At 49.6% G+C, this 26,821-nt stretch overlaps 2 protein-coding genes across 9 annotated transcripts in view; one reads left to right on the forward strand and one right to left on the reverse strand.

Moving 5' to 3' along the window:
• Nucleotides 1–9,670, reverse strand: part of ITFG1 (integrin alpha FG-GAP repeat containing 1) — a 157,404-nt gene extending 147,734 nt beyond the window's left edge. Inside the window, exon 1 of one of the 2 annotated variants that reach the window (XM_077288753.1) lies at nucleotides 9,406–9,580. In XM_077288753.1, coding sequence (XP_077144868.1) covers nucleotides 9,406–9,580 — 175 coding nt within the window. Of the gene's footprint in view, nucleotides 1–9,405 lie in introns of both variants that reach the window. The other variant, XM_077288754.1, reaches the window with a different exon arrangement.
• Nucleotides 9,637–26,821, forward strand: part of PHKB (phosphorylase kinase regulatory subunit beta) — a 168,673-nt gene continuing 151,488 nt past the window's right edge. For 4 of the 7 annotated variants that reach the window (XM_077288747.1, XM_077288745.1, XM_077288751.1 and 1 more), the window contains exons 1-2: nucleotides 9,637–9,767; nucleotides 13,516–13,672. In XM_077288747.1, coding sequence (XP_077144862.1) covers nucleotides 13,603–13,672 — 70 coding nt within the window. In that variant the 5' untranslated portion in view covers nucleotides 9,637–9,767; nucleotides 13,516–13,602. Of the gene's footprint in view, nucleotides 9,768–11,729; nucleotides 11,752–13,515; nucleotides 13,673–26,821 lie in introns of those variants that run through there. The other 3 variants (XM_077288748.1, XM_077288752.1, XM_077288746.1) reach the window with 2 other exon arrangements.

Consider the following 26,821-nt stretch of genomic DNA (forward strand, 5'->3'; position numbering starts at 1 on the left):
TGTCGCGTTTGGAGAGCCCCTGTGTGCCTAAACATTGGAGCTCCCCCACAAGTGACCCCATTTTGGAAACTAGACCTCCCAAGGAACTAATCTAGATGTGTGGTGAGCACTTTGAACCCCCAAGTGCTTCATAGAAGTTTATAACGCAGAGCCATGAAAATAAAAAATAATTTTTCTTTTCTCAAAAATGATTTTTTAGCCCACAATTTTTTATTTTCCCAAGGGTAACAGGAGAAATTGGACCCCAAAAGTTGTTGTCCAGTTTCTCCGGAGTACGCTGATACCCCATATGTGGGGGAAAACCACTGTTTGGGTACATGCCGGGGCTCGGAAGGGAAGTAGTGACGTTTTGGAATGCAGACTTTGATGGAATGGTCTGGAGGCATCATGTTACGTTTTCAGAGCCCCTGATGTGCCTAAACAGTAGAAACCCCCCACAAGTGACCCCATTTTGGAAACTAGACCCCCCCAAGGAACTTATCTAGATGTGTAGTGAGCACTTAGAACCCCCAAGTGCTTCATAGAAGTTTACAACGCAGAGCCGTGAAAATAAAAAAATCATTTTTCATTCCTCAAAAATTATGTTTTAGCAAGCAATTTCTTATTTTCGCAATTGTAACAGGAGAAATTGGACCCCAATAGTTGTTGTCCAGTTTGTCCTGAGTACGCTGGTACCCCATATGTGGGGGTAAACCACTGTTTGGGCACACATCGGGTCTCGGAAGGGAAGCAGTGACGTTTTGAAATGCAGATTTTGATGGAATGGTCTGCGGGTGTCACGTTGCATTTGCAGAGCCCCTGATGTACCTAAACAGTAGAAACCCCCCACAAGTGACCCCATTTTGGAAACTGGACCCCCCAAGGAACTTATCTAGATGTGTGGTGAGCACTTTGAACCCCCAAGTGCTTCACAGAAGTTTATAATGCAGAGCCGTGAAAATAAAAAATAATTTTTCATTCCTCTAAAATTATGTTTTAGCAAGCAATTTTTTTTATTTTCGCAAGGGTAACAGGAGAAATTGGACCCCAATAATTGTTGCCCAGTTTGTCCTGAGTATGCTGGTACCCCATATGTGGGGGTAAACCACTGTTTGGGTGCACGTCGGGGCTCGGAAGGGAGGGAGCACCATTTGACTTTTTGAACGCAAGATTGGCTGGAATCAATGGTGGAGCCATGTTGAGTTTGTTGACCCCTGATGTGCCTAAACAGTGGAAACCCCTCAATTCTAACTCCAACACTAACCCCAACACACCCCTAACCCTAATCACAACCTTAACCCCAACACACCCCTAACCACAACCCTAACCCTAATCCCAAACCTAACCACAACTTTAACCCCAACACACCCCTAACCCTAACCATAACCCTAACCACACGCCTATTCTTAACCCTATTTCCAACCCTAGCCTTAATTCCAACCCTAACTCTAATTCCAACCCTAAGGCTATGTGCCCACGTTGCGGATTCGTGTGAGATTTTTCCGCACCATTTTTGAAAAATCAGCAGGTAAAAGGCACTGCGTTTTACCTGTGGATTTACCGCGGATTTCCAGTGTTTTTTATGCGGATTTCACCTGCGGATTCCTATTGAGGAACAGGTGTAAAACGCTGCGAAATCCGCACAAAGAATTGACATGCTGCGAAAAATACAACGCAGCATTTCCGCGCGGTATTTTCCACACCATGGGCACAGCGGATTTAGTTTTCCATAGGTTTACATGGTACTGTAAACCTGATGGAACACTGCTACGAATCCGCAGCGGCCAATCCGCTGCAGATCCGCAGCCAAATCCGCACCGTGTGCACATAGCCTAATTCTAACGCTAACCCTAGTTCTAACCCTACCCCAACCCCTACCCCTAACCCTAGTTCTAACCCTAGTGGAAAAAAAAATATTTTCTTTATTTTATTATTGTCCCTACCTATGGGGGTGATAAAGGGGGGGGTTCATTTACTATTTTTTTTATTTTGATCACTGTGATAGGTTTTATCACAGTGATCAAAATGTACATGGAACAAATCTGCCGGCCGGAAGATTCGGCGGGCGCACTGCGCATGCGCCCGCCATTTTGGAAGATGGCGGCGCCCAGGGAGAAGACGGACGGACTCCGGGAGGATCGGTAAGAATGAGGGGGTGGTGGGGGGTGGATCGGAGCACAGGGGGGTGGATCGGAGCACGGGGGGAGCGGACAGGAGGACGGGGGAGCGGACAGGCGGACAGAGGGGAGTACGGGACAGAACGGAGGACTGGGGAGGAGATCGGTGGCGGTGGGGGGGGGGGGGGGGGGGGCAGATCTGGATTTCCAGCCATGGGCGATGATATTGCAGCATCGGCCATGGCTGGATTGCAATATTTCACCATTTTCATAGGTGAAATATTGCAAATTGCTCTGATTGGCTGTTGCACTTTCAACAGCCAATCAGAGCGATCGTAGCCACGTGGGGGCAAAGCCACCCCCTCGGGGCTAAAGTAAAACTCCCCCTGTCCCTGCAGATCGGGTGAAATTTGAGTTAACCCTTTCACCCGATCTGCAGGGACGCGATCATTCCATGACGCCACATAGGCGTCATGGGTCAGATTGGCACCGACTTTCATGACGCCTACGTGGCGTCATGGGTCGGGAAGGGGTTAATAAACAAGGACTCACTCCACACAGGTACAGGGAAAACGTGAGGTAAAATGGAGGCAGAATAGGGAAAACGTGAGGTAAAATGTAGGAAGAACAGGGAAAACGTGAAGTAAAATGTAGGCAGAATAGGGAAAACGTGAGGTAAAATGGAGGCAGAATAGGGAAAACGTGAGGTAAAATGGAGGCAGAATAGGGAAAACGTGAGGTAAAATGGAGGCAGAATAGGGAATACAGGGGTTTGGTTTCTCTTCTTACATACCGGTACATTAAGAAATTTTGAAAAATAGAAGTGTAACGGGGTCTACTGTGCTGTAGTACCTCTTTAGGTACCACCCCGTGTTTCAGGAGGTCCACTCTGCCTTGGCTTGATTCTGAATGAAGGACGCTGGCTGGAATTCCTTGATTACATGGGTGCATATAAAATCTCACTGCTTCTCCACGTATTTCCAGTCTAACAACACTTTATTCACAGCACACAGAATATATAACATAGATACAGAGGCCAGGCCAATAGAAAAACAGCAGGCCAGACATACATTACAATAGCCGCAGGTGGCCGGAGCCTGCCGATATTTACTGTGGGAATTACAAAGGTGGGGGAGGTCAGAAGGAGAATATCTTGTCCAGAGGCGCAGCCTGTGGACTGATGCATTTCACATGGAACCTATTATACATACATATACTGCATACATATTCTTGGTGCTGGGGGGTTCTGTAACACGGCTCCCCTTTTCAGCGACGCGATCGGCATACACAGTCTGATCCTTAACGGATCGGTTTGGGGATGACCGAAGTTTATGGGATTGGTACAAGTTCCGTTTGTCGACTTAGTCCATCGGCGTTACCGTTTTGTTTGCCGGGTCTGTAGTGGATGGTGAAGTCCAGAGGTTGTAGGGCTAAACTCCACCGCAGTAATCTGGCGTTGTCTCCGGAGACCCGATTAAGCCAGACTAGGGGATTATGGTCCGTTAGGAGGGAAAACTGTCGTCCATACAAATATGGTTGTAACTTTTTGAGTGCCCATACTATTGCCAGGCACTCCTTCTCGATGGCCACATAGCTCACTTCACGGGGCAGTAATTTCCGATTCATGTAAGCTACCGGGTGTTCTTGGCCGTCCGGCCCGACTTGGCTTAGTACTGCCCCCAATCCAAACATAGAAGCGTCCGTCTAAACAAGGAAACGTTTAGTTGGATCGGGTGCGGCCAATACAGGGGTATTGGTGAGGGCGTCCTTTAGCTGACGGAAGGCTTCCTCACACTCTGAGGTCCAGGTTACCTGGCGGGGTTGGTTCTTACGGGTCAGATCAGTGAGGGGCTTGGCTACGCTGCTGTAATTAGGAACAAATTTCCTGTAATACCCCGCTGTCCCTAGAAAAGCCATGACCTGGGTTTTAGTGCGTGGGATGGGTTATTTGGCTATGGCCTCAATCTTGGCTGGTTCTGGTCTCTGTTTCTCACTTCCCACCCAATGCCCTAAATACTGAACCTCTGCTTTGCCCACGTGACATTTGTTTGGGTTCAGGGCGATTCCGGCCTTGTAAATCCTGTCTAATACTGTCTCTAGGTGATTTAGATGCTCTTCCCATGTCGCGCTGTAGATAGCGATGTCATCCAGGTAGGCACAAGCATAGTCCTGGAGACCATCCAGAAGCCGGTCAGCCAGCCTCTGGAAGGTCGCCGGGGCAGTCTTCATCCCGAATGGCATAACTCGAAACTGGAATAAGCCGAACGGGGTGACAAATGCAGACTTGGGAATAGCGTCAGGACTAAGGGGAATCTGCCAGTAGCCTTTGCATAGATCGATGGTGGTAAAATACTTTGCCCCTGCCAGCCGGTCTAACAACTCATCCACACGCGGCATGGGATACGCATCCGTCACTGTTTTCTCATTGAGCTTACGATAGTCTACACAAAACCGTGTAGTCCCATCCTTCTTGGGCACTAACACTACGGGGGATGCCCAGGGACTATCTGACTCTTCAATGACCCCTAAACGCAACATCTCTTGTCGCATCCCTTCTCATACACACTCAGGGACGCGAAAGGGGGGTTGTCGCAGGGGGGTCTGATCCTGGGTCTCAACCTTGTGTTGTGCCAGGCGAGTGTACCCTGGTCTCCCCGAAAACATCCTCTGTCGCTGCCCCAACAACGCCTCCGCCTGCTGTCTCTCCCGGGGACCTAGGTCTTCACCCAAGTGTACCTGGTCCCATGTTTTAGACTGAGTCCTTTCCCCTAAAACATCAGGCAAGGGAAGTCCGGCTAAATCCTCTGCTTCAGGTGCACAGATGGCCACTACCTCTTCAGGGCGCTCCCGGTAGGGCTTCAGCATATTCACGTGGAACATGCGGATAACCCTGGGGTCATCACAATCGGCGACATAGGTGGTGTCGGCTATTTTCCCCACTACCTGGTAGGGCCCCTGCCATGCAGCTTGGAACTTGTTCTGCCTAGTGGGCTCTAACACCAGGACCTTCTGTCCTATTTCCAAGGTGCACTCTCTGGCCTTCCGATCGTGCCATATGCGCTGGCGCCGCTGAGCCTCCTGCATGTTACCACGTACAGCCTGGGTCAGCTCCTGTAGGTGGTCCCAGAATTCCAGCACATAGCGTACAATAGGCACCCCTTCTATGATGCTCTCCCCTTCCCAGTGTTCTAGCACTAAGTCTAGGGGTCCCCTTACACGTCTCCTGTATACCAGTTTGAACGGGGAGAACCCCGTGGATTCTTGGGGCACCTCCCGATAGGCAAACAGGAGGTGAGGCAAGAATTTCTCCCAGTCCCTGTAGGTCCTGGTAAAAGTCCCAATGAGTTGTTTTAACGTCCCGTTAAAGCGTTCACACAAGCCATTGGTTTGCGGATGGTACGGGGCGCTTCTAATGGACTTTACGCCGCACAGCTTCCACAGTTGGTTGGTCACCTCTGCTGTAAACTGGGTACCCTGGTCCGAGATAATCTCCTGGGGAAATCCAACCCGTGAGAAAACCTGGAGCAGGGCAGCCGCCACCGTCTCTGCCAGTATGTTAGGTAACGCAACCGCCTCTGGATACCGTGTGGCATAATCTACCACTGTCAATATATACCTTTTCCCTGACGGACTGGGTTTGGCTAACGGCCCTATCAGATTGACCGCTACTCGGCTAAATGGTTCCTCCACAATGGGGAGGGGGTGTAATTTGGCCTTGCATCGATCTCCCCTCTTGCCAATGCTCTGGCAACTGTCACAGGTCTGGCAGTACTGACGAACATCATAGGTTACCCCCGGCCAAAAGAAGTTTTGTGTCAGACGATGCCTGGTGCGACTGACGCCGAAGTGCCCGGCCAAGGGTATGTCATGAGAGATTCACAGTAACTCCTGCCTGTACTTCTTGGGAACTCCCAACTGTCGTTTTATAGTGGGGCTCGTCCCTGTGTGGTGCTGCTCTGTGATCCGGTAGAGGAATCCCTGCTTCCATACAAACTGTTCCCCTTCCAGTACCCCTCTCCCCTCCTGTGCCTTCCCACGATATCCCTCCAATGAAGGATCCTCAAGTAACTCCCTCTTAAATTCAGCTGGGGTGGCCCAAGAAATGTGCCTGGCTATGGGAATACGTGTAGGGCTGGGATGTCTTACCTGGGCCTCCTCTGAGTGTGATTTCGCCTCCGCAGCTCGAGCTTGTCTCCGGGTGGTCACAGAATATGTCTCAGCCAGAGGGGCAACCGAGAAGGCAGACAACATGGGCCCCAAGTCATTTCCCATCAAGACATCTGCGGGCAAATCCTCCATCAAGCCGACCTCAACAAGGCCATCCCCGACTCCCCAGTTCAGGTGAATCCGGGCAGTGGGCAGTCGATGTATGGCTCCCCCTGCTACACGGACTGCCACTGTCCGGTCCGTCTTCTCTTGGTCCCGGACGAGATGAGGCTTCACAAGGGCCACTGTTTTCGATTATCTGCCCGGGCTGCCTGCACAGGGTCCACTTCATGCAGCACTTCCTCCATCTCTTCCACCCCGGACAACTGAGGCCTCCTGGCATCATGATGTTCATCGATCAGACGAGCGGCTTCCTCAAGAGTCGTTGGCCGCCTGTCCCGAAGCCATTCCTGTGTCTCGGGGGTTAGTCCATTAAAGAATCGTTCTAACAAGACAAGCTCTGGAGGATGTACTCCTTAGTGGTTGCTTGGCTCCCTTGTACCCACTGTAGCAGTGACCGCCGTAATTTACAGGCCCATTCAGCGTGGGTATTGATTACTCGTTTTATAAGTCCGCGGAACTTTTGGCGGTATGCCTCTGGTGTCAGCGCATACTGGGCCAAGATCACTTCTTTGATCCGCTCATAGTCCATACAGTCCTTATCAGGTACCGTGCGATAGGCGTCCGCTGCCCGGCCTGTCAGCTTGCTGGCCAGAATCTGAACCCGTTCCTCCGGCTTCACTTGATGAAGGGCACACTGCCGCTCAAAGTCCCGCAGAAAGCCATCAATGTCTTCCTCTGCCTCCCCCAACTGTCGGAAGGCATTATACTGGATCTTTTTGTGGCTTACTGTTGAAGGTACCTGGGTGGAGGCCAGAGCTCCCCCTGCTCGCTGACTCTCCTCTCTCCGCTCTGCCATCTCCATCTTGGCTAGCTCTATCCTGGTCTGCTCTGCCATCTTTTCCTTCAGATCAGTACGCACATCAGCCATCACCTCTCGTATGATCTCTACTGTAGGGTATGGGCCATAGAAAGCCAGTCTGTTCTTTACCTCCCTCTGGAATTCAGTCTCCTCCACATTCACATTGGGGGGCGCTGCACTGTCGTGTTCCATGATGGCTGCTATCAAATCCGCTTTTGTTTTGTTGCTGGCGATTAACCCTCAGGCTTCCACCAGATCTTTTAATGTAGTCCTCTTTAACTTCTGGTAGTTGTTTTCCATTCATTCCTTTTCTCCTGTAGAAGGGGTCTCACATCCCGCTGTCTGCCACCAGTGTAACGGGGTCTACTGTGCTGTAGTACCTCTTTAGGTATCACCCCGTGTTTCAGGAGGTCCACTCTGGCTTGGCTGGATTCTGAATGAAGGACACTGGCTGGAATTCCTTGATTACATGGGTGCATATAAAATCTCACTGCTTCTCCACGTATTTCCAGTCTAACAACACTTTATTCACAGCACACAGAATATATAACACAGATACAGAGGGCAGGCCAATAGAAAAACAGCAGGCCAGACATACATTACAATAGCCGCAGGTGGTCGGAGCCTGACGATATTTACTGTGGGAATTACAAAGGTGGGGGAGGTCAGAAGAATATCTTGTCCAGAGGCGCAGCCTGTGGACTGATGCATTTCACATGGAACCTATTATACATACATATACTGCATACATATTCTTGGTGCTGGGGGGTTCTGTAAGAAGAAGTGTTAAGAGTTTATTTTTAAATCTAAAAAGGAAAATCTTTGCATTGAAAGCATCACTTCTCCTTGTCACTTGCACACTGGTTATGGAGGATCTCGGCAGGAGGTTGTGCCAAACATCTTGGGAGACCTGACCCCAGATCTTCTGTGTATGAGGCTCTTCTTGCCTCAGACTGGACGATGTGAGATCAGGGCTCTGTGAATCATCACCTCCAGGACTCCTCGTTATTAATGACATTGGCTGGATGTTGGGGGTTGTTGTCCGGCTGCAGAACAACTATGGCGCCAGACGCCTCCTGATGGTGTTATATGATCAGCTTGGATTTATCAGCACTGAGGCCACCATCAGCCCTGACCAAATCCACAACTCCATGTCCTGAAACGCAACCACAAACTTGCCGGACCCTCCACCGACTTCTCCCCCACACTGATAATGTTTAGCGCCCCCCCAAAAAACACGCAATGCAATTCCTTAGGTTTTGCACCAAAAACGTAGCAGAACCTGATGCGTTTTTTGCTCTCGCTCATTGCTTTCTACGGGTGAAAAAAGGCTGCAAAACGCTGAAAGTAGTGACATGCTGCAGCTTTCCAACTCAGTCAGGAAAAAAAACATCTATGTGTGCGAGAGATTTCTGACATGTCACAGCCATTGCTGGTAGTGTGAGACGCAGCGCAAAAAATTTATAAAAAAAAGCAGCAAAAAGGCGACATCTCCAGCCTCAGGAGACCCAAAGTGCCCCCAAATCTTCGCCATTCAGCGCAGACTAAACCTGCTATCTCCTCCCTGTGTGTCAGTAATCTGTTCCTCGCCCTTTACGTTGGTCTACAGCGAACTAAATGTGTATATCCAGTGTGAACGCGCACCCCCCCACACACACAGATGGGTGAGGGGTCCGACCCTGCGCCTCACTCCGATCTGGGACGTTACGCTGTATATGACAGGCGACGTGCGCCAATGCTCCTGACCGCTCCCTCCTCCAAGGTTTTCATCCCCGACTACATTTCGCCCAATTTCTACTTTCATCCTCAGCCGCAGTTTGTTCTGAAATCCCCAAAATACTACATGTGCCTTCCTCCCCCTCCTCAGGTCCATCGCTGCCATCATGCCCACACCCTGAGCTCGGCGGCTCATGGGGCGACACTCAGTCTGTCTGCGGCAGAGCTGTGGAGATCACCGATTGGCTGCCAATGGCACGTCAGCGCCGCAGACACTGCGAAGGAGAATCAGAACCGGACCCAGGGAGGGGGAGGAAGGCGCTTTATTATTATTATCTGCCTCTGGGATGAAGATTTTCCAACAGTGGACAATTCCTTAAAGGAAGTGGCTTATGAGGAGGGGGCTCTGCACATACCTGTGCCAGGAGCTGACACTCTGCCCGCACACAGGCCACGCCCTCTCACCTCCTCTGACGATGAACAGGTCCGTCTGTTTGTCCGCGTTGAAGTCCCCGAATGCCGCCAGCCACCCCCGGGACTCCGCGCCCAGCACGTCAGCGGTGACGTTCCTCAGGGAGGCCCGGAGCGGGGACACGGCGGCGAGGAGCAGCAAGAGGACCGGGAGTCCGGGCTCTTCCATCCCGTCTGTCAGCGGCGGCGCTGTGAGTCTGTCTGCAGAACACTTCCGGGTGATGACGTCACCACGCGCCGGGACGGCGGCCGGGAAGCGGCACAATAGCGTTACGCGTAGAGTGCGGTCATGGCTCAGGTGCTGGCGGACGTGAGCTGGAAGGTTCTGGAGCTGCGGGCCCGTTCCAGGCGCTCAGGTGCGGGTGTGAGGCGGTGCTGTGTGCGTGCGTCCCCCGTGCACCCCGGACAGTATGTGTGCGGGGCCCCGCATGTGGCCCCTGTGTTCTCTGCTGTGTAGGGTCCCCTCTGTGGTGCCATGTTGCCCCCTCCGGCCTTGTCGTCCTCTGTGGCGGGTCTTTTACAGTTTCGGTCACATACATTTTTATATATCTTCCATATTTCGAGCGGTCACCAACAATAGCAGCCGTCGCCATGGAAACACCTGAGTCTGCGTCTTTACCTCACCGTAGAGTCCGTCAGTCGCCGAATAATCGATCCAGTGGTCGCAATGTGTGTGTGACCGTCCGGCGCTGATAGTGCGCGGTGTGTCAACGTTGCCCATGGTTACGTGTCGTGTGCCGCCTTATTATTGTATGTCATGGGTCCGTCACCACAGAGCATGGCACATGGGGTCTGCACGGAGCGTCATAGGTCTGTCACCACGGTTCGTGGCATGTGGGGTCTTCACAGAGCGTCATAGGTCCTTCACCACAGAGCGCGGCACGTGGGGTCTGCACGGAGCGTCATAGGTCTGTCACCACTGTTCGTGGCACGTGGGGTCTGCACGGAGCGTCATAGGTCCGTCACCACGGTTCGTGGCACGTGGGGTCTGCACAGAGCGTCATAGGTCCGTCACCACGGTTCGTGGCACGTGGGGTCTGCACGGAGCGTCATAGGTCCGTCACCACGGTTCGTGGCACGTGGGGTCTGCACGGAGCGTCATAGGTCCGTCACCACGGTTCGTGGCACGTGGGGTCTGCACGGAGCGTCATAGGTACGTCACCACGGTTCGTGGCACGTGGGGTTTGCACGGAGCGTCATAGGTCTGTCACCATGGTTCGTGGCACGTGGGGTCTGCACGGAGCGTCATAGGTCCGTCACCACTGTTCGTGGCACGTGGGGTCTGCACGGAGCGTCATAGGTCCGTCACCACAGAGTGCTGCACGTGGGGTCTGCAAGTGCACGGAGCATTGCGTCCATCCCATAAACCGACGATCCACGATGTCAGTTACATCTGTCACATGATCAGGAGGAGTTCGGCCTCCTCCAGTGCCCTTTATGATGATTCGGTTGGCGAGGGTTTCGGCCTTCTCCGGTGCCCTCTATGATGATTCGGTTGGCGAGGGTTTTGTCCTCCTACGGTGCCCCCTATGACGATTCGGTTGGCGAGGGTTCAGCCTCACCTGGTGCCCCCTATGATGATTCAGTTGGCAAGAATTCTGTCTCCTGTGGTGCCCCTATGCTGATTTGTTTGGTGAGGGTTCGGCCTCATTCGGTGCCCCCTATGCTGATTTGTTTGGTGAGGGTTTGGCCTCATTAGGTGCCCCCTATGTTGCTTTGATTGGTGAGGGTTCGGCCTCATTCGGTGCCCCCTATGTTGCTTTGGTTGGTGAGAATTTGGCTTCATTCGGTGCCCCCTATGCTCATTTGGTTGGTATGGGTTCGGCCTCATTCTTTGCCCCCTATGCTCAATTGGTTGGTTAGAATTCGGCCTCATTCGGTGCCCCCTATGCTGATTTATTTGGTGAGGGTTCAGCCTCACCTGGTGCCCCCTATGACGATTCGGTTGGTGAGGTTTTCAGCCTCCTCCGGTGCCCCCTATAACGATTCGGTTGGCAAGAATTCTGCCTCCTCCGGTGCCCCCTATGCTGATTTGTTTGGTGAGGATTCGGCGTCATTCGGTGCCCCCTATGTTGATTTGGTTGGTGAGAATTCGGCCTCATTCGGTGCCCCCTATTCTGATTTGTTTGGTGAGGGTTCGGCCTCATTCGGTGCTCCCTATGTTGATTTGGTTGGTGAGGGTTCGGCCTCATCTGATACCCTTTTGCTGATTTGGTTAGTGATGGTGCGGGGACCCCGTCTGTCCTCCAATCTTCTTGCCAAGTGTTTGACCGTCCATGGGACCCCCTCACTTACTGCCAGTATCAAACTTCTGAGAAATGGACTGATGCCACATTACAGGTAAATAGAGCTGATCTCTGCAGCCTGATCCGCCATGGTTCCGGAGGTCGGACACTCGCGATGGTGAAATGACGGCACATCGTATGCACCATCACCTTTTTATAATGGAATCCATTTTCATTATTACCTCAGCAGTTTTTTTCCAGCTTGTGGCTCCGTAGCTGTTTCAAAACTACAACTCCCAGCATGCTCTGATGACTATAATCTGTCAGGGCATGCTGGGAGTTGTAGTTTTGCAGCAGCTGTAGAGTCAGAGTTGCTGCATAGGGCGGTTATTGCGATCGCTCAGAACGTGGCGTCTTTGCTCGGATATTTTTATCGCTTCCGTCTCCTATTCCTCCTGCATCGGTCGGACCCTTGCGAGCAGCATTGGGACCCCCTTGTGCCCCTTCTAATAAACTCTGGGGAAATATTCAGCCATGTTTGCGCTGCTTTTTTTTTAGCAGAAATATAGGTGCAAATTTGGTCCCTTTTTTTGCATAATTTATTTTTTCAGATTTCTTTTTAAATAAATAATAATCGGAGCACGGTCTGGTTGGGACGGCGCTTTGTTGACTTTCCTCTGGCGGAGCTGCTTATCATTGGGTGTACCCGCTGTGATATTTGGAAATGTATCCAGCACAATACGGAAAAGTCCACATAAGAGGAATTACATGGCCGGAGCTGTATCTTGTATGTCACACATGTAGCAGAGCTGTTTTGCAGTCCTATGTAAAATCACTGCTAAAACTTGACAAACTCAGCTCTGTGCGTTATATGGGAGACTTTCTGAGTCCGTTCTCTTGCCCTTGTTTGATAGCAGCGGAGTCGTCTTCTATGGCTCTTAACTCAGAGATTGTGACTCTAGAAGTCATCAGATTGATGATCTTACAATTATTTTGCGTTGACCACATTGTCCCCTAACCTCCACCCCACCTGGGGGTAAGCTGGGTACACACAGGGGCTGGGTCCATTGTTCGGGCTGTTACAGAGGGGAGTAATAAAAGGAGCCTTAGTTTATTCTCATTTCTCAGAAGTAGGGGTTAATTGCATAGTTTTTAAGACCAAACCGCCCCCCTTTGAGCAGAACTTTCTGCAACCTGTGGTTAATTCAGAGCCCTGGGGCCACAACACAGGGTTATGAGTCACTGTCTCCCAGGTCCTGCACATGAAATAACTGGGCTAAATATTGTGAGTGGAGTGCTCTTTAAGTGTGTACCTGGCGTTACCCACTACCTAATATTTTGGGGTTTGGCATGCCATTACCAGTCACCCCCCATCCTCTGACTTCTTAGTCATCACATGGTCATTAACCAATCATGCCTTACTTCTACGTTTGAGAAACACTCTGGAAAAAAAATGTTAGTTCCTCAGGGGCGGGGTATGACAAAATAAATGATCCTTGTCCTGCTCAGCCCCCTAGGATCTTTTTTTCTTATCCAGAGTGCTTTTTAAATCCACGCATTTAACCTTGAACATGTAATCTAGTAGATCTTTAAAAATGTCTGAATTGAGTTGGGGTTGACTTGACCCTTTTAGATCAGTCCAGAGACCGCCTCTGTAGATAAATGAGGGCACATTTCCCCACGCCTTAGGATGCCATATTGTGTAATGGCGCTGAACAATCGTGCAGCGTTCACACTTTGCGGCATCCTGATGTCCGCGGGGACTTCTCTGTTTAGTGCACTGTATACCGTGTGTGATTAACACCCGAGTGACGTTTTTGTTTTTCTCTCCTTCTGTCGTCTTCTGCTCCTCAATTTGCGGATTTATCTCCTAACGCAGCCGCTAACGCCTTAATTTTCCTGTAATTGCCCCTAACCGCTACTAACCTGTTGCCCAATTGGGTTGAGACGTCTGTGGTTGGCCCCAATGCAGTGGAGTAAAATGGCGCAGCTGGTCGACAGGACCGTATCTTTGTCGCCCACGTTCTTGCGATCAGGTGAGTGCTGACGATTCCTGTTTAATGCTTGTGTGATACAATGTTGCACGTGATATTGTGATGTCAATGCTCCAGATTTTGGGTGATTACTCGCAGCGATTAACGTTCAGAAATCATTTTCTTTGGGATTTGCCTCGTTCTCTCTTCAAAAGTCGTCATTTTTCTTACCTGTTATCTGAAAATTTGGAAGAGCTGAATGATGACCGAAATAAAGTGTACCAATTGTAAAGCTGCTTCTTATGTTATAGTATTTAACTAGGCAAAATTTACTTTCAGATTTCTGGGAAAGATGCCAGTCCCTGCTAGAAATAAAGTAATATCCATATTGGGTCTCACCCAGCTTTCTCAGAATCCTTGATGGGCAAATCTGCCTATTTACATGCTTGAAAAGAATTAAAATTGTCACCTGGACACTTTCACTTCATGTATAGCTTTATAGTGTACATTTAATCATCATTACACTACTGATCCCTAGTTATATCCTGTATTATACCTCAGAGCTGCACTCACTATTCTGCTTGTGCAGTCACTGTGTACATACATTACATTACTGATCCTGAGTTACATCCTGTATTATACTCCAGAGCTGCACTCACTATTTTGCTGGAGCAGTCACTGTGTACATACATTACTGATCCTGAGTTACATCCTGTATTTTACTCCAGAGCTGCACTCACTATTCTGCGAGTGCAGTCACTGTGTACATACATTACATTACTGATCCTGAGTAGGGTTGAGCGAAACGGATCGGACAAATACAAAAATCGCCGACTTTCGGCAAAGTCGGGTTTCATGAAACCTGACCCGATCCTAGTGTGGGATCGGCCTTGAGGTCGCTGATCTGCGCGCAAAAGTCGCGTTTCATATGACGCTTTCAGCGCCATTTTTCAGCCAATGAAGGAGGACGCAGAGTGTGGGCAGCGTGATGACATAGGTCTCGGTCCCCACCATCTTAGAGAAGGGCATGACAGTGATTGGTTTGCTTTCTGCGGCGTCACAGGAGCTATAAACTTACTTCTGCCGATCTTAGCATAGGGAGAGGTTGCTGCAGCTTCATCACCTTAAGGGATATAGTTAGGGAGGGAAGATTAACCCCCAAACTGATTGTGCTGTAGCGATTTCCACTGTCCAACACCACCTTTTTTTTGCAGGGACAGTGGAGGCTATATTTTTGTGCCTCAGCTCTGTAGTTTATTAGGCTGCCTTATAAGGCTCCCTGATAGCTGCATTGCTGTTTGCACTCTGCTGTGCAAACCAACTGCTTTTTTAGGGTATGTGCACACGTCAGGATTTCTTGCAGAAATTTTCCTGACAAAAAAACGGAAATTTCTGCCAGAAATCCGCATGCGTTTTTTGACGCTTTTTTGACTTGTTTTTGATGCATTTTTTGTGCGTTTTTTTCCCAGATGCATAGAATTGTGGGAAAAACGCAGAAAATCCGCAAAATTAATGAACATGCTAATTTTTTTACCGCGATGCGCTTTTTTCGCGGAAAATAACGCATCCATGTGCACAAAACATGCAGAATGCATTCTAAATGATAGAATGCATAATGCATGCGGTTTTAATGAGTTTTTATAGCATTTTTAGCACGGAAAAACCTGAACGTGTGCACATAGCCTAAAAAGCAAAAATCCTGTTGCTCCTTTCTGCACAGTTATCTTGTTTATTTGTCCACACTTTTGTGTGCAGCAGTCCTTTTTATTGCTGCCATACTTGTCCTGAGATCATTGTAGGGAGATTGAAATTGTACTACAGTCCTTGGATTTTTTCATATATCTTCCAGCCACTTTCTGCCACTTAGATTGCGTTGCTATATACACTGGGCCTGAGTTTTGGTTCAGTCTCCCAAAAAAAAAGGGTGTTTCAAATTGTCACAAAGTGGATATAGGTACATCAGTTCTGTTAGTTTGTCGTATATCAGCCAGCCACTTTCTGCCACTTACATTGTGGTGTTTTATGCACTGGACCTGAGTTTTGGTTCAGTCTCCCCCCAAAAAAAAGGGAGATTTAAATTCTCAACAAGTTTATATACACCTTCTACCTTGTTTTACAGTACCATATAACGGTTGTTATTTTGGTTAGATTTTCCAAAAAATGAGGAAGTCTGGGGGAAGAGCCCGTGGGCGGTGGTTGCCAGCTGGTACTGATGGTGGTGGTGGTGGTGGTGGTGCATCTGGTGGTAGTGGCAAAAGCACAATAGCACCTAAGGCTGGAGGTGTTGAGCCAGCGTTATCGTCTGGCTACCCGAAATGTCGATGATCTAACCTTAATTAAAATGAACCAATCATGGATTTCAAATTATTTTGCCCCACCTTCCCCTGCTGACACGTAGCTTGCCTGAAAAATGTCTTGCTTTTGGCCTCCTGTTACTGACTTCTCCAATTCCTCCATTTGCAGCTGCTGAATGTCCACCATAGGCCATTTTTATACCTCCCCCCACAGGGCCGTGGTCACCACCTGGCGCAAGCACCCGTGCGAGTGCCGTTTGCCTGGACAGGTGGGTGGACCCACTCTTGGGCGATGGCACTGGCACAGGGTCCCTCATAGTACAATGAAGTGTCTCTGACGGTGGTGGTGCACAACCAACGTCAGACACACCGTCGTAATATGAGGAGCCCTGTGCCAGTACCGCCGCCCACGAGAGAGTGTTCCCCCCCCCCCCCCCCCAGCTCGAACAGTGCTCTACCACTTGCAATACTTACCTCTCCCTGCTCCACCACTGTGTAGTCTTTGCTGTTAAATCCTTCAATGGCATTGCCAATACAAATTTGTTGAAATGATAGATGATAGTTAAAATATACAGGGGCCCTGGCCTCCATTTAGACCAGTTAATACTTTGCGCCTACTACCACTGTCTGCTACTCAGCAGAGGAGCCCACCCCTGTACCTAGCTATGCCACCTGTTTATTTATGAACAATTTTTTGGCAGACATTTAGCCCACTTTATTATTTGGGCCTACTAACTGTGTCTGCCACTCATTACAGTTTTCCTCCACTGAACAAAGCAATGCTGCCTGTTTAGTCCTGTTACCACATTTGAACTGCATTTAGCCTACTTTATTATTTGGGCCTATATCTGTGTTTCCTCCTCATCCTGCCCATTGCCCAGCCACTGCTAGATGAGTCTGCTGGTACATTGACCCAGACCACTACATTCCCCTTGCACTCTACATAGCCAGAATCTGACCCTGCTGAAAGTCAGGTTCCCCTTCCAGCATACTATACCACCTTACACGGGGACAAAGAGGAAGGTGCAGATGAAAGTGCAGGTTCCTTCATCAGGTGGGGGGGGGCATACTCGTTGGCGACGTCACTGGCACAGGGCCCCTCATAGTACGCAAAAGTGTCTCTGCCAATGGGAGGCGCCACCCGCCGTCAAACACACCGCCGTACTATGAGGGGCCCTGTGCCAGTGCCAACGAGTGGGCCCCCCTTGCTTGCTCAGGATCACAGCACTTGCGAAGTTGAAATACTTACCTCTCCCTGCTCCACCGCCGTGACGTATTCTGCGTTTCCTGGGCCCACGAAAATCTTGAGCCAGCCCTACCCCCCCACAACTTTAGCCAAATGACCCCCAGTTTTCAATGCCTAACTATTATTATAAAGAAAATTAAGATTGACAAGCTTAAGTAATAAGAATTGATGTTTTTGGCATTAAAATGGGCACTGTAGGTGTTTTCCTGTCCTCCACTCTCTGACGACTTTGATTCCTCATTGACTTGCATTGGGTTTCGTGTTTCAGTCGGCCCCCGACTTTTCGCAATAATCGTCTGATTTCACCCGACCCGACTTTTGACAAAGTCGGGTTTCACGAAACCCGACTCGATCCGAAAAAAGTAAGTCGCTCAACTCTAATCCTGAGTTACATCCTGTATTATACCCCAGAGCTGCACTCACTATTCTGCTGGTGCAGTCACTGTGTACATACATTACATTACTGATCCTGAGTTACCTCCTGTATTATACCCCAGAGCTGCACTCACTATTCTGCTGGTGCAGACACTGTGTACATACATTACATTACTGATCCTCAGTTATTATTATTATACATTTTTATAGCGCCATTTATTCCATGGCGCTTTACTTGTGAACGAGGCAAATATAGACAAGTACAATAAACAGGAGTAAAAAAAGGCACACACAAGTACAGGAGGAGAGAGGACCCTGGCCGCGAGGGCTCACAGTCTACATGGGATGGGTGAGGATACACTAGGAGAGGTTAGAGCTCGTCATGCGGCGGTTCAGTAGACTGGGGATCATTGTAGGTTTGTCAGAAGAGGTGGGTCTTCAGGTTCCTTTTGAAGGTTTCTGTGGTAGGCGAGAGTCTGATGTGTTGGGGTAGAGAGTTCCAAAGTATAGGGGAAGCACAGGAGAAGTCTTGGATGCGGTTCTGGGAGGAAGAGATGAGAGAGGAGTAGAGCAGGAGATCATGAGATGATCGAAGGTTGCGTGTAGGTAGGTAACGGGAGACCATATCACAAATGTATGGAGGAGTCAGGTTGTGAATTCCTTTGTATGTCATTGTTAGTGTTTCTCTGTCCCCCATGACGGCACCACGGAGAGAGGGGATCCGCCCACCAAGGACAGGAAACCTGGAGATAAAAAGGCGGTACCTCTCTCCCGCATCAGTTTGGTTTCCTGTCCTTGACGGGACCTGCAGCAGATCTTACCTCAGATCGTCGTTGGATTCCGGGGCCAGTCAGACCGGTTCAGGCAGCGGGGGTTCCCTGCCTCGGCTGGGCTGGGCCACCCGAAGCGCCACCGCTGGGATCAGTAGGTCTCTAGGGTGAGCGGGGACCGCAGCAGCAGCGCTGCGGCTCCTACAGGAATCCTCACTACGTGGGGATTCCAGACGGCACACACCCGCACGAGAAACCACCGGAGGGGACCCTCCATAGGTGGAGCAGGGCGCGACAATGCGCGCTTGAATAGCGCACCAGGAAGCATCAAGCGTGGTGTCGGACTTCCGGGTAACAACGCGCATGCGCGGGTGCCGCAATGCCTGCTGGGCGAAGCAGGGCATTCTGGGCGGCGCAGGGCTTGCTGGGAAAGCGCGGTGCATGCCGGGATTCGCGCATGCGCACAATCTAGTATCAGGGAGCGCGCGGAAATCGGCGCGCAGGATATATAAATGGGGGCTGTCTCCCTGGCTAGTTGCTCTAATGGAGTACAGCCAGTGTTCCCCAGCAGCTATGAGTGACCCCGAATTGCAGGGCTCACCAGCGCAGCAACCGCAGGCACCGCAGCAGCAGCAGAAACGCCGGCAGCAGGGGCAAGGGACCTCTCATGTCCAGCGGCGTGGAGCTGGAGCACGGTCTGGATCTCAGCACAGCAAAAATTCTAGTGCTGCATCCGGATCAAAGGAGCACCATACTGTCGATACGGACCATCCACAGCCGGTACTGAGGGTACACCAGGTGGTGAGTGATCTCCGTGAATGCTCCGGCTAATAGAGCCTACCTTTCTCTTGTTGTTTTAGGGAAGGAAGAGCACAGGGAAGTCCAAACATAGGATCTGCGCCCTTTGTAAAGAAGATTTACCTGCCTCCTGGGAAAAAAGATTATGTAAATCCTGTATGAAAGAGACTCTCTGTGAAGGGCTTCCAGGGTTCGCCACAGAACTCAAAACATTAATTAAAACTCAAGTGGAAGATACCTTTTAAGTCTCTCCAGGAGGGTAAAAACCGTAAATAAATTAAACAAAAGACCCCTATATCTGACTCTAGTGACTCGGATAGTGGGGAGATTAGTTCAAATTCATCCGATTCCTCATCATCCTCTTCATCATCCTCTTCTCAGAGAGGTCGTAGTTGTTTCCCATTAGAAGAAACAGACTCCCTAATTAAAGCAGTCAGAAGTACCATGGGTCTTGCTGAATCCCACACTAAAAAATCAGTCCAAGATATCATGTTCGGTGGACTGGAGCAGAAAAAAAGAAGAGTATTTCCCCTTAATGATAAAATACAAGCCTTAATAAATAAAGAATGGAAAAAACCTTTGAGAAAGGCCCTACTTACCCCCAAAAGGAAATAACCTTTTGAAGACCCTGCATGCTCCTTTTGGGAAAAAGCACCTAAATTAGACGTAGCAATCGCAAAAGCGTCAAAAAAGTTTTCCCTACCTTTTGAAGACATGGGGGTCTTAAAGGATCCCATGGATAAAAAAGTGGATGCTTTCCTAAAAAGTTCCTGGGAAGCAGCAGGGGGGGGGCCTAAAACCAGCGGTGGCCGCAGCTTGCACTTCCCGCTCCCTTATGGTATGGCTTGACCAGCTGGAATCCCAGCTCAAGGATAAGGCATCCAGAGACAGTATACTAAATACCCTACCAGTAATGAAAGGGGCAGCAGCTTTTCTGGCCGATGCGTCAGCAGACTCCATCAGGCTTTTGGCCAGATCAGCGGTATTCTCCAATACAGCCAGAAGAGCCCTCTGGCTCAAATGTTGGCCCGGAGACCTCCTAACAAAGACAAAACTTTGTAATATTCCTTGTGAGGGAGAATTTCTTTTCGGCTCTACTCTGGATGATATTTTGGAAAAGGCAGGGGACAAAAAGAAGTCCTTTCCCGTTCTGCAATACCCATCTTACAAACGTCCTTTTCGGAGTAAAAAATTCTTCCGTAGGAAGCCCCCTAGGCCACAGGACAGATGGGAAGATAAAAAGAATAAGAATAAAGGGTTTATTTTCAACAAAAGCCCCACCGATCCCAAAAAACCTTCACAATGAACTTTCGCCCCAGGTGGGAGGAAGATTGTCCCTCTTCCTCTCAGCCTGGGAAAAGATAACCAGCAGTGCCTGGATTCTGGACTTGGTACAATCGGGACTGAAATTCAAATTTCTTACGTTCCCTCAGCCGTCCTTCCTGGTGACATCTCAGAGAGCTTCTCCACAGGAGCGGATAGCTCTGGAACAGGAAGTCACAACACTAGTGAACAAAGGGGTTCTTCGGGAGGTCCCCCTCCAGGAAAAAGGGAGAGGGTTCTACTCTCCGATTTTTCTCAGGAAAAAACCAGACGGGTCTTTCAGGACAATTATCAATTTAAAAAACTTAAACAAATACCTGATTGTGGAACCTTTCAAAATGGAAACAATAAAGACAGCAGTCAAAATGTTGTTTCCGCATTGTTTCATGGTAGTACTCGACTTAAAGGACGCATACTACCACGTCCCCATTCACAAAGACTTCCAAAAATTCCTCAGGGTGGCAATCGAAATAGGAGGGATGGTAAAGCATTATCAGTTTACAGCCCTACCATTCGGTCTCGCAATAGCCCCAAGGGTATTTACCAAATTGATAGCGGAAGTCATGGCAGACCTGAGAAAACAAAACACCCTAATCGTCCCATACCTGGACGATTTCCTGATAATAGGCAACTCTCCCCAACATTGCAAAAACCAGCTAGAGTTAGTTATGGACTCTTTGGAAAGCTTGGGGTGGCTCCTGAATCTGAAGAAGTCCAGACTGATACCGAATCAGATTCAGGAGTACCTGGGAATCACGTTGGATTCCATCTCTCAGGAATGTCGCCTACCCCAAGAAAAGATCCAAAAGATGGTGGGGTTAGTGTCCAGGGCAAGAGATCTCCCCTCTATATCGCTTCGAGAAGCAATGTCTCTCCTCGGGTCCATGACAGCCTGCATTTCTGCCGTCCTATGGGCCCAGTCACATACAAGGGAACTGCAATGGCAGATATTAGCGGAGGAAATTTTCCTGAAGGGAAATTTAGAAAATCAGTTCACCTTCTCATCAAACACAATCCTCTCGCTAGATTGGTGGACAAAAGACAGCAATTTGGGCCGCGGTCTGCCATGGGTGATCCCAGTGTCAAAGGTGGTAACCACAGACGCAAGTCACTTCGGCTGGGGGGCTCACCTACACGATCTAGTGGTTCAGGGGACATGGTCAGACGACACAAAAGAAGCATCCTCCAACATGAGGGAATTACTGGCAGTAAAATTCGCTCTTACAAAATTCCAAAAACCCCTTCACTCACATCATGTAAGACTGTTTTCAGACAACAGAGTGGTAGTGGCCTACATAAACCATCAGGGGGGAACACACTCTCAACCGCTGATGGAAGTCACACATTCAATCTTACAGATGGCCGAGGAAAATTTAGCATCCTTGACGGCACTTCACATAAAAGGGGTGGACAATTTCAAGGCAGATTATCTGAGTCGGGTCTGCCTAAAACGGGGAGAATGGGAACTGAACCAGTCCATATTCAATCAGATAACGGAGATGTGGGGGTCTCCGACAATAGATCTCTTCGCAAACAACCTAAATCGGAAGGTGACCACCTTTTGTTCCATAAACCCAGCAGGGAACCCGGTGGCGCTGGATGCTTTCATGATTCCTTGGAAGCACAAACTAGGTTATGCATTTCCCCCTATCACTCTGATACCAGCGGTTCTGAGGAAAATAAGGGAGGACAGCGCCCGGGTGATATTGATTGCCCCTTTCTGGCCGAAGAGAACTTGGTTTTCCTGGGCCAGAAGGATGTCCATAACAGACCCTTGGATACTCCCAGACCTGCCCAATCTCCTGTTCCAGGGTCCAGTATCACACCCGCAGGTAGCGAGGTTACACATGACAGCTTGGAATTTGAGAGGGGGTTACTGATAGAGAAAGGCTTTTCTCAAGGTCTAGTGTCAACCCTCTTAAAAAGTAGAAAATTAACAACTACTAAGCAGTATGGTAAAGTCTGGAAGAAATTCCTCTCTTCCTCGGGGGCTAAAGTCTCCGAGGGAATCCCTCTCAAATTGGTGTTAGAATTTCTGCAAAATGGGCTGGAAAAAGGCCTAGCCACTAATACACTGAAGGTTCACATTGCCGCACTTGGGGCACTGTTTAATTACAATCTAGCAAAGAATCGTTGGGTTTCCAGATTCATTAAGGCGGCAGAAAGATCTAGGCCTCTACCCTCACGTAGAGCCCCACAGTGGGACTTAAATCTAGTTCTTACGGCCCTTACCAAAGCACCCTTTGAGCCCTTAAAAGAACTTCCCTTAAAGATTCTATCCTTTAAAACCTCCCTTTTGGTAGCCCTCACTTCATCCCGAAGAATTAGCGACATACAAGCCTTGTCAGCCGGGCCACCCTTCACACTAATATTGGAGGACAGGGTGGTATTAAAAACTGATCCGGCATATTTACCAAAAGTGGCCTCCCGGTTCCATAGGTCCCAAGAGATCTCCCTTCCCTCCTTTTGTCCTAACCCTAAAAACGAGGGGGGAAAATCACTACACACATTGGATGTCAGAAGGTGTCTCATCCATTACCTGGAGGCTACTAGGGAGTGTAGAGAGGAAGGTTCTCTCTTTGTGTGTTTTCAGGGCCCTCGGAAAGGCAAAAAGGCCTCCAAGGGTACGTTGGCAAGATGGATCAGAGATGCCATCAACCTCGCGTATACCTCAAGCGGGATGCCAGCTCCAGGGGAAGTTAAAGCTCATTCAACTAGGGCGATGGCGGCTTCCTGGGCAGAGAGAGCCGGAGCAACAATAGACCAGATATGTAGAGCTGCTACTTGGTCTTCACCCTCAACTTTCTTTAGGCACTATCGGTTGGACTTAAATTCTTCTTCAGACCTTACCTTTGGTAAAAGGGTTCTGGAAGCGGTAGTCCCTCCCTAATGTAGACAGTCTCTGCAATTCTCTCCGTGGTGCCGTCATGGGGGACAGAGAAAATAGTAGTTACTCACCGATAACGGTGTTTCTCTGAGCCCATGACGGCACCCGTACATTCCCTCCCTCACGCGTGGGTGTGCACACTCTTACAATGTTTAGTTATGTATATAATCATTAAGCACGCGGTATCTCTATTAAGGTTTAGTGATGTTGAAACATTTGTGATCGTTAACCTGATGTTCCCTTTATACTCTGTAAACAAACTGATGCGGGAGAGAGGTACCGCCTTTTTATCTGTAGGTTTCCTGTTCTTGGTGGGCGGATCCCCTCTCTCCGTGGTGCCGTCATGGGCTCAGAGAAACACCGTTATCGGTGAGTAACTACTATTTTTGAACTGTAGTCTCTGGGCAATAGGAAGCCAGTGAAGGGCCTGGCAGAGAGGAGAGGCTGGGGAGTAACGGGGAGAAAGGTGGATTAGTCGGGCAGCAGAGTGTAGGATGGATTGGAGTGGTGCCAGAGTGCTAGAGGGGAGGCCAGAGAGTAGGAGGTTGCAGTAGTCGAGGCGGGAGATAAGGGCATGTACTAGTGTTTTTGTGGTTTCATGGTCAAGGAATGCACGGATCCGGGAAATGATTTTGAGTTGGGATCGGCAAGAGGAGGCAAGGGCTTGGATATGTGGCTTGAAAGAGAGGGTAGAGTCAAGGATCACCCCGAGGCACCGAGCGTGCGGGACCGAGAAAGTCTGAGCAGCCATTGACATAGATGGATAGGTCGGGTGGAGGGGTAGAGTGAGGTGGGGGAAAGATGATGAATTCTGTTTTGTCCATGTTCAGTTTTAGAAAATGAGCAAAAAAGAAGGATGAAATAGCAGACAGACATTGTGGGATTTTGGCCAGTAATGAAGTGAGGTCAGGTCCAGATAGGTAGATCTGCTTGTCATCAGCGTAGAGATGATATTGTAAACCGTGAGATTCTATGAGCTGTCCCAGGCCGAAGGTGTAGATGGAGAAGAGTAGGGGTCCTAGAAGTGATCCTTAGGGAACACCGACAGACAGGGGGCGAGATGAGGAGGTGGTGTGGGAGAGGGAGACACTGAATGTCCGGTCTGTTAGATATGATGTGATCCAGGATAGGGCCAAGTCTGTGATGCCAAGAGGTGAGAGAATCTTTAACAGGAGAGAGTGGTCCACAGTGTCGAAGGCAGAAGACAGATCCAGGAGGAGGAGTACAGAGTAGTGTCGCTTGCTCTTGGCTTTTAGTAGGTCATTGGTCACTTTAGTCAGGGCAGTTTCAGTTGAGTGAAGGGGTCGGAAGCCAGATTATAACCGGTCAAAGAGGGAGCAGGAAGAGAGGTGGGAGGACAGTTCAAGATGGACATGCTGTTCCAGTAGTTTTGAGGCATAAGGGAGAAGGGATATCGGGCGATAGCTGGACAGAGAGGATGGGTCGAGGGAGGGTTTTTTGAGGATAGGTGTGATTAATGCATGTTTGAAGGATGAGGGGAAGACACCATTTGTAAGTGAGAGGTTGAAGAGGTGTGTTAGGGTTGGTATGTAGACTTTTGCGAGGTTTGGGATGGGAGCGGGTCAAGCGTGCAAGTGGTGAGATGTGATCTTGACAGAAAGATGGAGAGCTGATCGTCTGTCATGGTGGAGAAGCTGGCTTTGGAACAGGGCTGAGAAGTCAAGAGGAGGGGCATTGGGGGCTGCGGGCCAAAGCTTTGTCTGATGTTATCGATCTTCTGCTTAAATAAGGAGGCAAATTCTTCAGCTGAAATGAGAGGGGAGGGAGGAGATGCTGGGGGACGGAGTAGAGAATTGAAAGTGTTGAAGAGCTGTTTAGGGTTGTGAGTCAGCGAGGATATGAGAGAAGAGAAGTAAGTTTGTTTTGCGGCAGTGAGCGTTGACTTGAAGCTGGCGAGGGACTGCTTGTATGCAGTGAAGTGCCCAGCAGAATGAGATCTCTTCCATCGCCGTTCAGCGATCCTGGAAGCCCGTCTCTGTTCTTTGGCCAGGCTGGTTAGCCAGGGCTGCCTGTTGATTCTACGAGTTTTGCTGTGCATGAGCGGGGCAGCCAAATCGAGTGTTGCTGTTATTGTGGTGTTATAAAAAGTGGCAGCAGCATCTGTGTAATGGAAGGAAGCTATGTCTGTATGAGGGAGAAGGGACTCGGAGAGTGAGTGTAGATTGAGGTGTTTGAGATTTCTGCAAGGGTGAATGAGTTTGGAGTGTAGGTTGCGCACTAGGAGGGGAGAAGGAAGAAAATGTCAGTAGGTTGTGGTCAGACAGGGGGAGGGGTGAGTTGGTGAGATTAGTAAGGAAACAGAGGCGGGTGAAGATGAGGTCTAATGTGTGACCATCTTTATGGGTGGGTGTGGATGACCATTGAGTGAGACCGAAGGAGGCAGTGAGCGATAGATGTTTAGAGGCGGCTGAGGTAGAAGTGTCAATGGGGATATTGAAGTCACCCATGATGATAGTGGGGATGTCGGCTGAGAGGAAATGAAGTAGCCAGGTGGCGAAGTGGTCAAGAAAGGTGGAGATGGCTAGTTCTGAGGGCGGTAGATGACAGCCAGCTGGAGGTTGGAGGGGGAGTGCACCCCGAACGAGGGAAGAGTAGTGGAGGGTGGTAGTGAAATTGGGGTAAAGGAGCAGGTGTCAGACAGGAGCAAGCCAACCCCTCCACCACGTTTGTTGCTGGGGTGAGGGGTGTAAGAGAGAGGTGGAATCCACCATAGGAAAGCGCGGCTGGAGAGGCTAAGTCAGAGGGGGTGAGCCAGGTTTCAGTAATGCCGAGGAAGGAGAGTTTGTTATTGATAAAGAGGTCATGGATAAATTACAGTTTATTGCAGACAGAGCGTGCGTTCCATAGAGCTCCAGGTAGGGGGATTGGGAGAGTGGGGGCTGGATGAATGGGTATGAGGTTACTGTGGTTGCGAAGACGTGTAAAGGATCGTGGCGGGGGACTAGAAATGAGTGTGGGGATGTGTTGAGGAGGGCCAGGATTAGGGGATATGTCGCCAGCAATGAGGAGCAGCAGACAGAGCGTTAGAAGGTGTGAGCTGGATAGGACATGATGTGGCCTATAATACATCCTGTATTATACCCCAGAGCTGCACTCACTATTCTGCTGGTGCAGTCACTGTGTACATACGTTACATTACTGATCCTGAGTTACATCCTGTATTATACCCCAGAGCTGCACTCACTATTCTGCTGGTGCTGTCACTGTGTACATACATTACATTACTGATCCTGAGTTACATCCTGTATTAAACTCCAGAGCTGCACTCACCATTCTGCTGGTGCAGTCACTGTCTACATACATTATTGATCCGGAGTTACATCCTGTATTATACATCAGAGCTGCACTCACTATTCTGCTGGTGCAGTCACTGTGTACATACATTACAATACTGATCCTGAGTTACATCCTGTATTATACTCCAGAGCTGCGCTCACTATTCTGCTGCTTTAGAGCTTACTCTGGTGAGTGTCCCCTTTATATCGGGTTGTCTGTCTG

Source organism: Ranitomeya variabilis, chromosome 2 (assembly GCF_051348905.1).
Source record: "Ranitomeya variabilis isolate aRanVar5 chromosome 2, aRanVar5.hap1, whole genome shotgun sequence".
NCBI lineage: Eukaryota > Metazoa > Chordata > Amphibia > Anura > Dendrobatidae > Ranitomeya > Ranitomeya variabilis.